Raw genomic sequence first — 12506 nt, 5'->3', positions numbered from 1 at the left:
CCACATTCTCCAAGTAGCCTACATTGTAGAGATTTTTTTAAAATGAAGACTCAACTTTACAAAACAAACACAAAGTTAATCTTAAAGTAAACACGGGAACAAGCCACAGGAAGCAGCTCTTGTAGCTAACTGCATTGAGGTCTGATTTTGGTATTCATCTGCAGTGAAACCAAACATTTATGACCTATTTTCTCATACACAGCAATATTATATTTCATCAAAGGTAAATACGGTTATTACAATGACTTGTAAGTGTATTTGGCTGGAGGGCAAAATTAGCAGTTCTCAGATCCACACTGTTGAAAGCAGGCCCACATTGTAAACTTACAGTGACAACTTCTTTGACCACTTGAGGGCGGCAGACACAATTAGCTGTATTGCAGGACTTTACTGCCACAACCGAAGTGACGCTACAGTGGAGCCTGTGATGTAAGCACATGTTTACAGTGTTTTTGGATTTACTCTCACTGGCAGAAGGTGGAGACAAAACCTCCCCACTGCAGGTTTAAGGGAAAATAGTCCTCTGAAAAATGGAAATTTTTATGCTTTCTCAACAGTACATTTGTGATCTATTTGCAGGCCTTTTTGACTAAGTCATGCCTGCAGCTGTTCGCTGAAAGGCACTCATCTTTTACCTCTCCTTGTGTTCTGTTTAGAAGTTCAGATTGGCAGCATTATCATTGTGGATGTTATCGGCACAGAAAATGACATTTCACAAACTTGTGAAGAAAGATCTGGCCGTCATGTTGATGAAGAAGGGGTGAACTAAATATTGGTAGTATTCTTAATGTCGGGGAATTTACGCCAGAATTTCATCATCTGGGACCAAAATAGCTCCATAAGCTTTTTGTAGCCCTGCTGCTAAATTTGGTTCTGAAAATTCCTCCTAGCTTCAACCCAGCCGTGAAGCCTGGAGAGGTCGCTCATGCAGAACTGAATTACATCTTAACAAGATGATGCCTGCACTGTTGAAATAACCATTACTTCAGCCTTTAATAAACAGCGGATCTGTGCAGACGTTGTGTGTTTAGCAGGGCAGCAACCGCAGATTTATTGCAACAATATAGACAAGAGTCCTATTAAGCAGGGCTCTGTGCACCTGTCAAATTTAATCCTAAAATAATGACTCCGGCTCATTAGCTAAGACATTCAAGTTAACCCTCTACATTTCCCACTGTGAGGATCAAGTTAAATCATAAGTCAACAACTGTACACGGTTAAAAGTGTGAGAAAAGGTCGGTCTCTGGCCAGTCATGCTTTGAAAATGACACCGTCAACATTTCTGCGGGGCTACACCCTGACCCCGCTTCTACCTTCGTGATGATTTTCAGTAATGATTTTTTTCAGAGAGGGTAAAAAAAAAACATCTCATGTTCCATAGTTGGACGAGCATTGCGCCGGTTGCTGACCTGTGAGGCACAGATATAATTGCTGAGCACATACTCTGAATGGGTCAGGTGCCGGGTCAGACAATGACCACAGAAGGCTTTTCCTGGTGTGGCTCCGACACCATCCCGCATGACCCCGCCATGTATCGACAGTATCCCATCACAGACCATTTTCACAGAGCCGTGCTGGGATTAGCAGCCCGGCTGTTTGTGCTGGCAAAAGGGCAGCAATTCACAGCTATATTTTCTGGGTGCTGTTGCTGACAACCACAGCGAGCCCTAGTAATTATAATATAATTGAGAATGATCTGAAACCAAATGTCCGAGCCGTGCCGCCCAGGCCAGTGTTTACAGAAAACAGCTGCTTAAATAGGCACTTAGAAGGAATTAGAATAACATTTTTTTATGTCCCAGCGTGTGAGTGCGTCTCTGTCTGTGTGCAAGTGTGCATACATGCGTGGGCTGGCTATTTGGGCACCTACACAGACAATCTCTTTGTTTTGGAAGTGTTCGCTTAAGTCTTTGGGGGCAGACAGGAGCCAAGAACAACGTGGGAAATGGGCCCTTGCTTCATTTCTGCTTTCTCTCCGGGCTTTTCCTTTGCCGTCTCTCTGTCAGACGGACATTCAGCTGGCCTCCAAAACAGTACCTGCGGCGTGCAGGAGTTTGAAGAAACCGGGGGAACGAGGCTCGGACATGAGAAGAAGTTGTAATGGGAACCAAGTGGCAGCTGACAGCCGGGCCTAAGCTGTCTGTCATTTCCCTCTCCTTCTCCGTCTTGCTCGTTTTTCCCACACGCATACGTCGTCAATATAAGACATGCACCCAATCAGACCTCTGCTCAGGTGGTCTCTTTGTGTAGCCGGGGGCCTGCAGCTCAGTGTGCTGAATTGTGAAGCAACCCCACTGCCAGGAGCCGGATTCACTGTGAGGTCTGGACCTGCAGTGCTGAAGTGTTGCATGACCCTCAGTGCAATTAGTTGTTTGATTTTCATATTCCAGGAAATAAAAGAGATGAGTCATGTGAATTATGATGTACTGACACAATATCCAGCACACATGTTTACTGGCTTCCCCCAAAGGCCGGATGAAACAGCTGACTAATTATATTGTATACTGTCTGACTAATGTGATTCATACATTATGCCAGAAAGTTGGAGGATTTGATTAAACGAGGAGACAGAGACGAAATGCAGTCATTACATATCTGGTCAAAGTAAGACCTGAATGTAACATCAGGTTTACGATATAAAAAAAAAAATAGAACGTGATCCCTGATTTCTCCCCATCTATTATCTGTAAATAAAAAGTTTTATTTTGATTAACTAACACAGTATTTACTGTATTTAAATGTATGGATTGAACATTTTCTGTCAATATTATCCAAAGACAGAGTTCAGTTTCATAGTTTTTTGAGCTATTATGTAGGCTGTATGTTAATTGACTTTTAAAAAGTAACATACATGTCGTTGTAGCTGTTCTGTATGTCAAAGTTGAAGCTTTAAAGCTTGAAGGTGGAGATATACTTGCTTTTTTAAACATGCCAAAGCGTTTACGTCGTTAGCGGAATTGCTCACATACTTGCCTGTAGACCTTTTTCACGGCATGCATTTGGACATAAGAGAGGAAAGCACAGCCACTCGAGTTCCTTTTAGAGTCCCAGTATGCAATGACAGTGAACCAGCATGCACGGGAGCAGCACCTCCTCTAAATGAAATGCAGCCATCATTAATACATGTGCTTTTCCTACGGTGACGAGTCAAACGCTGCGTTCGGATTGTTCACCCGTCCACTGTATAGCACACTACGAGTACAAGTGGCCAATCAGAGTGGATTTGGTTCACTATATAGTACACTGTGTAGTGGACAAGTGGGCAATTCGAACGGAGCAACAAAAAAAAAAATGTCTGCTGTGAAGATAAAAAAAGGATTCCACTCGAGGGCACACCAGAGAACTAATAGAGCTACCTAATTTGTATGATGTAAACAACAAACAAAACACAAAACACTCCATCTTGCGCGGATGTAGCAATGTCGAACTTCTTTCCATTTATTTGTGCAGCTTTCTCAGCAACTTCTAAAACGGGTCTGATCTCAGGTCAGCTATTCTGACAGGCATATTTTTCATGGTGGAGCAGCAACTTCTGACATATCGTACAAGTACAGGTAGTTGCGAACTTTGTGTATGAACGTATACTTACAATTTCTGCCATTGTTGTTGCTGCTTTTGTACCACTTACTGCCCCCACACTGCCCCTACTGTGCATGCGCATATTGCACCTTGTGAACACCCGTGTTCATTTCTGCAGACGTGTCCAACCTGTCCTCCAAGCAGAAGCAGGGGTACACGAGGCTGCCATCGTGTGCATGTAAACACATTGTTAAAAGCAGGTATATCTCCGGCCTCAAACCTCGTTCTCTTAACTGCACTGATGCTGCTGTACTTTCCGTCTCTGTGGGGCAGAATGACAGCAATGAAGTAAACTACCATAAAAACAGAAGTTGGAGGACAAGTGTGAAAAATGTGCTCGGCCATTTATTTTCTCATTCCCCGTCTGTGAAACTTAAACCGTAGATGTTTTGTCCTCTATTCCCCTAAATAACACCGTTCAATTCGTCTGCGGTGGTAAATTTACTGAAACAATAGACACCCTCATCTCCAACATAACAGTATCCTTTTCTGCTGCTCTGTCTCTTTCTTACTAGCTGCTTGTTTACTTTCGCTGAGCTGTAATATCCATGGAAAATCTGATGTGGATACATCAGGTACTGAATCACAGGTTAATGCTGTCATCAGATTCCAGGATATCCTGGATTTACGGAGTACGGTGCCTTAATCTTATTGAACTTGAGCCAAAGTTATTCATCGCTAAGTAGTTTAAGCAAATTTCTGAATATTCATCCAGCAGCATATTTGGTTTGAGCCGTAAGCCTGGGTTTATATGTAATTAGATACTTCCCTAAAAAGAAAGAGGAAAAATTATACACTTGGGTTCTCAGACATGCTGACTGATCATTGGCAACAGTGTGAGGTGTGTTGTGTGCCCGCTGTCTACAATTTCTGACTGGCAGTTTGTGGCACGATGCCCTCAGACAGCAGGCAGTGGATCCGACATGCCCGATGGAAGGCGACGCCTGCGGCTGCGACAGGTCCGCGCTGACAGACAGACAGGTTACTGTAGCCTTAGCGAGCCTGGCATTCCCGGGACACTGAGGCCCAGCGATGGCGAGAGCTTTCCTTTCCCCCCGGAGTCTCAAGCATGAGGAGACACACGTACAAACACACACATACAGAATGCGTGCCAAATTCCACAGAGCTGTAAAGGCAATGGGGACAGATGAGAAAGGCAAGCAAGTGGCGCTAAGCTGCATGCGGAGGGACTTGAGGCATTAACAAGGTGCCACAGCAACACTTGGAGGACTTTTGGTGCTTAATGTTCTCTGAAGTACCCTTATTCACTTTCCTCAGAGTCAGCTGAGAAGATTTATACCAGCTTCATGTTCAATTTAACAGGTTGGCTTGGCAGGAGTAGCAGCTATGTCACAGCACCTCGAAAGCTTACTGAGGCACACGCTTGTTTAATGCATTGAAAAACCAAAAGAGTAAAAACTAAAAATGTGTTCTTGTAGTTTCCTACAAGATCTCAAAGCCAAAATCAGTGCCTTTAAGTTTTGTCATCAGTGTGAAGCTGCCAGCGGAAAGTCACATGTTCAGTGTTTTCAGGCTCAGAGGTTTTCAGTCTTGATTCTAAGCTTGTTAATTAACAAAACACACACGACAGCGGTGTCAATCATCTCTTCTGATTCTCTGTTTAGAAGGTCAATTCTTCCCGAAACAATTTCTTTAATCACATAGTGTCCGATTTAGAGATTTTGGTTTAAGTGGATAAAAAAAGCAGCTTTTTCTAAATCTGTTCGCTGCCTCTTTAACGTTAAAAACAGGCTGTCCGGTGTCCCGTGAAGGGCATTTTCTCTCTCCCTCATATCTGGCAAATTCCTGCCCTCTCTTTGAACACATGTGACAAGTAGCTCTTTGACTGTCGGGGCCAAATATCACTGATCAAACAGCTATGTTTGGTGTCAGCTAAAGGGAGACAACTAGGTTACTCATATAGGGGGGCGCTGACCTGCTCCGAGTATGTTTAGCTAGGAAACCAACACATGTACTGTACATACCGTGGCCCTGCTTTGCACTTGGAAAGTCATACTTGTATGCTCGTGCGTTCATGCAAATAAACTGCAGAGCAAGAAGGCCCTCGCTGTCTCTAGAAAGGACGAGAAGCACGAAAAAAAAGAAGAAGTGCCACTCAGCATCCAGGCCGTCATCGCATTCAAACAAAAGATCTACAGCTAAAACACTGTCTTTAGCTGCTGCCTCAACCTCGTATTTGTCTTCCCACACAGAAAACCATGTGAGATCTGTTGAGCAAACAACTGACAGATGCTATTTAAGCTCGTAGAGTCCCTAAAAATACATTTGCGCCCCGGGGCAGTGATTTTGCAACTCCCCTGATGGGAGCTTTGGAGCAAGTGATCCCGCTGAATGTGTCCATCAATAAAAGTAACATTTGTAACATGAGGATGTAGCTTAGTGCACCGCCAGCCCCAGTGAATGTAAACTATTCATGTCTCCAAGCATTATCTGTCGCTTGCTCTGGCTTTGCGGGGTGTCCGCGCTGCTCTCAGGGTGCCGGGCCCGGGTCAAAGTTCAACAAGAGACTCCCGGAGTCTTTCCGCTTTTCAGAGACACTGGACTCTTCATGATGAGTGGCATGAACAGGTAGGCTTTGAATTTCAAGGAGCTATTAAGAACGATAATTTAACCCCCAGGTGGAAAGGAAATGATTTCAACCCCCGCCTCAGTCCTCAGGTAAAGACAACCCCGCCACCTCCCACCCCCCCTCCTCCTCCTCCTCCTCTTGCTCTCTCCTGGGGAAATAAACATTTACATTCTTGTGCTCGCTGTGTTAATAGAGATTAAGATGAATTCAAGCCTGCGTGTCAGGCAGCAATTCAGGTAGCTCATAACATACATACCTGTCCTATTTTTTTGGCTTTCAAAGGCCATCTCCCCCGGCCCTTTGAGCTTGGCTGAGGACGGATGACATTCTCGAAGAACGTTGTTATTACGGTGGCCCTGGACAGCTTCAAAAGCGACAAGCAAGTTATAATGCCCCACCACTGTGGGCTGAGCTTCAAAGAACTTAATGTCTCTTAGTTTAATGAAGGTATGCGATGAAACGGAAGAGGAGCTTCTGGCCTCAGCCATCAATTGTAAAACAGAATTCCTTCCTCGTTGAAGTGGAACATTTAGTGTTGCTTTTTGAGTCAGTAAATACATTTCAAAATACAAGAGTTGCCAAGCTGTCTGATAAATTCCAGAGCCAGTTGTTAAACGTATCTGTCAGGGTCAATATTTGACCCTAATGTTGACCCACATTTTGGAGGTGTGGAGTTCATGTCCCAGGATATAGGAGACCTTCATGAAATTGCACAAAAAATATGATCCACTTTAAATCATTTTCATTGGATGGTGAAAAGGAATGACATGGGTCTCATTGAGGTAAATCAGAAACAACAGCGGATTTCACATCATCTGCCAGCAAACGCCAAAAGTATGAATGTCTCATTCCATCCAGTTGATCTCAGTTCATAAGCAGTCAGAGTCTGATTCAGATAAAACTCCCCTTGACCTTAAATGGCACATGGTTGGCAACGCCGCACCCTTCAACTTGAAAGACTAATGCATTTCATACTTGTGACTAAATCTAAAGCTGTGAAAAGTAGGCACAATCCTCAACTTGGTGCGCAGCCGACAACACATGGTCCACGTTCCGGCTGAAGCCCGGGAACCTGTGGTCCACATGATGAAAGGGAGTCGGGTGTACGGGAGACAAAGGGACTTTTCTTGTGTTGTTTTATCTTCAGGATGATTCTGCAAGTCATTACTAAAGCAGTAACTATCTAACCCTCATGTAAGAACCTGTGGTTGCTCTTATGGGTTCAAAGTTGTCCATGAACTGAGACCAACATTAGCTGAGCCAAAGATTGAATATGCACATACCACATGAACTGAAATTGGCCCGAGGGAAGAACCTTCCAAAGAACCTGAGGTTAAACTGAACTTTTCAGAGCATTGAATTAAGAATTAGGGTTTCTTTCACTGTTTGTAGTTTCAAGCTTTTCCAGACTAATTTTGTCAAAATCTTTAAGAATTATTATACAGTAGCTTGATGTCCTGTTTACATCAGTCCTGATCAAACTGGTCTGTGGTTTGTAAGATCCAGTTTACAGTCACAGACTAGTCAGTCAGGGCTACAAGTGTAAAACGAGTTGTGAATGCAGCCATCCATTAAGATGAAAGTCAGCGCTGACACGCACCCAGAAAAACCACCAAGCATCACTAACTCTGGATGCCTCTGCACTGAGCAGCACATCAGCGCGTAATGCCCCGGAGTATGTTTCTTTAAGAATGTAAGGTGGGTGAGACCCTTTTCCTGACGCACGCCTGGTATGCAAACATAAATTTAGCAGCAACGTGTTTGCCGGGGGAACAAAATATCTGGAAGCGGCCGTGGAGTGTCATGTCGTCTCCGTCCTTTCTTGGCTGACTTTTACCTTTTCCTCTCTGTGGAAACAGGAGCCGTAGCGCGGAGAGGAGAGCGGACGTCTTTCTGCCTGAGGGACTGGACGGACCGGGACGGACCGGGACAGGCGCGCAGAGAGCGGGCACCCCATAGTCTCTGAGCAGTTTGCTGATAGTCTGCGTCCGAGATGACTGGGACCTGGTTGTGGACGACAGGATTGCTTCTCTTCGCTGTCTTTGTGAAGGTAAATTCTTTTAACGCTCACAGGTTTCGATCCAGTCATTGAAGAATGGAGAAAACAGACGTCACTGCTGTGTGAGCGCATTTATTCAATTTAATAAGAACGAAAGGAGACACCTGTTGCTCCGAGGTTGACCTGCTCTGTAAAGATAGGAAGAAAATCAGATGGCTTCAGATATATAAATTACGTTTTCATTAGATCCATTTCTAACTTATTACAATGATTGCTCTGAGGTAGAGATTTGTACATGGCCCTTAAGGGCCATACCATATTTTGTTTTTAAAAAAATCACGAAAATAAACATGAGAATGATTTTTCAGATTTTTATTTATAAATTTCTTTATAACTATTTTTGCATTGGATTAGTTCAGTACTCTTCAGCATCCTCCAGTGATGCCGGAGGTCCAGGACTGGGAATGAGGTGAGGGAAGAGTCTAAAGGACTATTAATTACAGAAAAAAAATCGGGATCATTAACATGTGATTTGACATTTACATGAATTTGCTGTGTGTTTAAATTCTCCTGAATCACAAGAGGCTGACACCCGCAGGCCTGAAATTTCATAGAGAGCAGCGTCATCCTCTGAAAGGTCACAGCTTATCAGTGCTGCCTTGAACAAACTTCTAAAATCAGCTCACTCAGTTTACACTCATCACCACTGAATTACCTCTTCCCTTTTATGTACCGAAGACCCTTCATGAGCATGCATGAGTGTTGGGAGCCAGATTGTGTAAAAGCTGCTTCGTGAAGAGCGGTGCAGGAGTTTGGAGTGGAACACAAAGCAGTTGTTTGGCGTGCAGACAGAGTTTAGGGCTCGAACAGAGGGGTGGGGTGCCACTGTCAGCATGTGTAAATGACCACGACAGGTGCTAATAGCACTTCAAGGTGATTTGGGGTTTAGACACCCTGGCTGCTGCGTAGCCCAGTTGAGCACGTCCACACTGTAATCAGTGGATGTCCGTGACAGAGAAGCACTCGAGGCTTTGCTGCTCTTTCCAGGCCACTGTCCAGCACCGGCCTGATTATGTTACAGTTTAAATGTTTGAGAGAAAATGGGGATGTTTGCACACACAGGCGCTTTGTATGAGTAGAAACATCAGTGTGAGGCTGTAGAGGGTTTTTGCACTGAACCTTTCGTGAAGCTAAAGCCCTTAAAATCTGGACAAATGAAATGATCCCTGTCAAATAATACATTTAGAATAATTCACATGTCTGTTTCATGTGTTTGGAACACGATATTAATAATTTTGTGTTCTTTACAGCATTCTAAATGTCCAAAAAGGTGATTCATCCTCATTCTGACTACATTACAAGTGTTGTGGTTTGATTATTTTTTTGTCTGTCAAATAGCGAGACTGAAAAATTACTCGTTTGATTTTTTTTACTTTTTTCAAATGGTCGGCAGATGACAAGCGTTCCCATCTGTGCAAGGCGTGAGTGTGCAGCATGACTGGACATTTATCTGTTCACACACACCAAACTGACCCAGCGCTTTGCTGCGGGGGGTCAGGGATCAACAAGTGCTGCCTCCGAGGGTCCCTGTTTTGTGGTGGCCTTTTCTTTTCATCCGTGCTCTCGGGTCACAGAATGTGCTTTACTATCTGGCAAAAGAATGAGACTCTATATTTGTGTGTATGGCTGCTGGAAGTTGTACTGGTGTGATTTGTGTGTGTGGGGGCCAAATGGCCTGTGGCTCCAACCCCTAAATGGAATAGGCCTTCCTTTGTGGGTGACATAATGGCATACCTCGAGTGATTTCTTGGAGGGTCTACTTGCTCTCACTCTATTCCCCTGATTTGTGCAGAAAAGTGGAACCTTCCCGAAACACTTTTTTCCAGTTTATGCTGGATGGGGATTTGAAGGCAGCAGAGTGTGCAGGCAGCTGTGCCCTTAAAAGACACACTGGCATCTCTCTGAGCACCAATGTTAGGGCCTGTAAATAGTGATTTGGCACCTGCCAGGGCTGAGGAGCAAAGCAAGTCCTTTTTGTGTGCTTTAAATTCTGTTCTTTTTGGCACTTGTCTCTCTTAATTTTAAATCCACTTACTAACGCTATGATGCAAATAAACTAATCAGAGTTTTATGGTGAAGTTGTGTGGGTATGTTTTGTGCAAAAGAAGATATCCATCTGGAGTAGACGTAGAACTGCATTCTTCTATGCGTTATAATTTTTTATTTTTTTATACACTTTATTAATCCCCGAGGGGAAATTTCTTCACTACAGCAGGGGGGCTCTCAGGGGGGAGATGCTGCAGCAGGCTGCCACTAGCGCGGCGCCAGGTAACCTGACCTGAGGTGCATGTTTTTGGATGATGGGAGGAAGCCGGAGAACCCGGAGAGAACCCACGCAAGCACAGGGAGAACATGCAAACTCCGCACAGAAAGGCCCAGGACCGGATTCGAACCCGGAACCTTTTTTTCTGTGAGGTGACAGTGCTAACCACTGCACCACCGTGCCGCCCATATAAGACCCATCCTGTAATCATACATGAGCCCATGACTGCTTTGAGTCAGGTTGCAGCGGCAATAGTAAAGCCACCGTGTATGTTCACCAGAGGGAACCTTTGTTAAGTAACCTATCAGCAGGCAGGCGGTTCTTGTACGTACTATAATTCTGGCAGTTCAACTTCTCACCCCTGCACAGATTTCAAAACCCAAACTCACGGCTGATACTGTTCTATAGATTCCCTATTATGTTTTTTTTTTTTTTTTTTTTTTTTTTTTTTAACTCCAATTGCAGCTAGTTCTAGCATTAAAAAAATGCCTTGTCATGTAGTACCAAATTTTCGATTCCTGGGCTACATCTACACCAATTTTTGTTTTGAAACGCATCACTTTTGCTTCGTAAATCTCCTCAATGCCAGAGAGCCATAGCAGTACATAGTCTTCACTCGGGCGACCCACCCACTTAGTTAAAATCCCTTGGTTTAAACTTATGTAACTTAAGTTTCCTGTCAAAACTTATGTAACTTAAGTTTCCTGTCACCTGTTGGTGTTGGGTGCGCTGCAGTAATAGGAGGGTTATCTGTGTGCAGCCGGAAAGGTTGTATCTACTGATGTGAGACATTTACGGTACATCTGTAAATGGTTGCGTCAAGCGGTAGCTTCCATATGAGGCGTTCAGGGAACTAGGGTTTCACTCTCCCCCTCTAAAATGCATGAAAATTAAGGATTTGCACCATATTGTGTAATTTAATTTTCTTTTTCTTAAAATGGATTTGTATAATATTGGAATTGAAAAAAGAACCGGTATCGACACCAGTAGAAAATCTTTGAACAAGACACAGCCCTATATAGGAATTTGTATTTAATATCGAATGGTGACATTTAACAATTATATTTAATGAGGTTGGTGCCCACTTTAAAACTTGGTCTAATTCTTTATTACAACACAGATTGAGGTGAATAAATGAGATTAGTCCCCTTAGTATTGGTGCAAATAAAACACAGACAAACAATCACTGTGTGACAGTGACATCTCTATTTAGTCAGATAATATTTCTCCCGTTTTGGGAGTTGCTGGTGAATCATGTGGTGTATGGCTTCAACATTTGATGGATCTAAATCTGACTTCATCACAGTGTAGAGCTGCCACACTCGCTTCACCACATGCCTTTCCTCTCCGCTGGAATTCACAAGGAAATCGGCCACAAAAGCAACAGATTTTGATGTTTATTCAAGGAAATGGTCCCTCTCCGAGTCTTAATGCAGCGTGTATTGAAGTCCTCAGGATTGGGAAGCTTTGGGGTCTAATGGAAGGATTAAGTGGGGTCACGGCGTGCAAATGGTCCCAAGTGAGCAGCCGTCAACAACAACATGTCTTGTTCCCTGAAACGCGCTCCTCGGCTCGATCGTCTGATCATAAGGACCACAAACCATCCAATTAGCTTTCATGAGGGCCTTTGTTGTGGACTGGAGTGGAACGGGAAGTGAATTAATTTTGAGAGGGATTGGTCCCTCTTGAGGAGGAAAGGAAAAGGCTTCAGAGAACATCTGGCCAGTGATGGATGGACGCAGCAAGTTTTTGGAGTGCGTTAACAAGACCGAGTGTTTTCAGTTACGCTGCAAAAGCCTTCATACTCATCTCATTGTTCCCATATGGACTTAATCTGTGGAGTGAGACTGAGGGTTGTTTAGTGTGGAAGTGTGTGTGTGCCTGTGTGCACTGTTACTTACAGCTCAAGGACAAAATTCACTGGTAACCAAGTTTGCATAAATTGTTGATGTACCCACAATATGTTTTACTTTTCATGCGGCGCTCTTTGTGTTCCTGGCACAGTAGCAGTGTTT

At 43.9% G+C, this 12506-nt stretch overlaps 1 protein-coding gene across 1 annotated transcript in view; it reads left to right on the top strand.

Moving 5' to 3' along the window:
• The first annotated feature begins 7975 nt into the window (after nt 1–7975).
• LOC138624734 (ADAMTS-like protein 1) overlaps nt 7976–12506 on the top strand; it is a 93528-nt gene continuing 88997 nt past the window's right edge. Inside the window, exon 1 of the mRNA XM_069705188.1 lies at nt 7976–8219. Coding sequence (XP_069561289.1) covers nt 8163–8219 — 57 coding nt within the window. The 5' untranslated portion in view covers nt 7976–8162. The remainder of the gene's footprint in view (nt 8220–12506) is intronic.

The sequence above is a fragment of the Brachyistius frenatus genome, unplaced genomic scaffold, assembly GCF_029030835.1.
Source record: "Brachyistius frenatus isolate BFR_SWC_R1_liver_20210118 unplaced genomic scaffold, ASM2903083v1 Contig_54, whole genome shotgun sequence".
NCBI lineage: Eukaryota > Metazoa > Chordata > Actinopteri > Embiotocidae > Brachyistius > Brachyistius frenatus.
The sequence above is the reverse complement of the archived record's forward strand: the minus strand, read 5'-3'. Positions and strand labels throughout refer to the sequence as shown.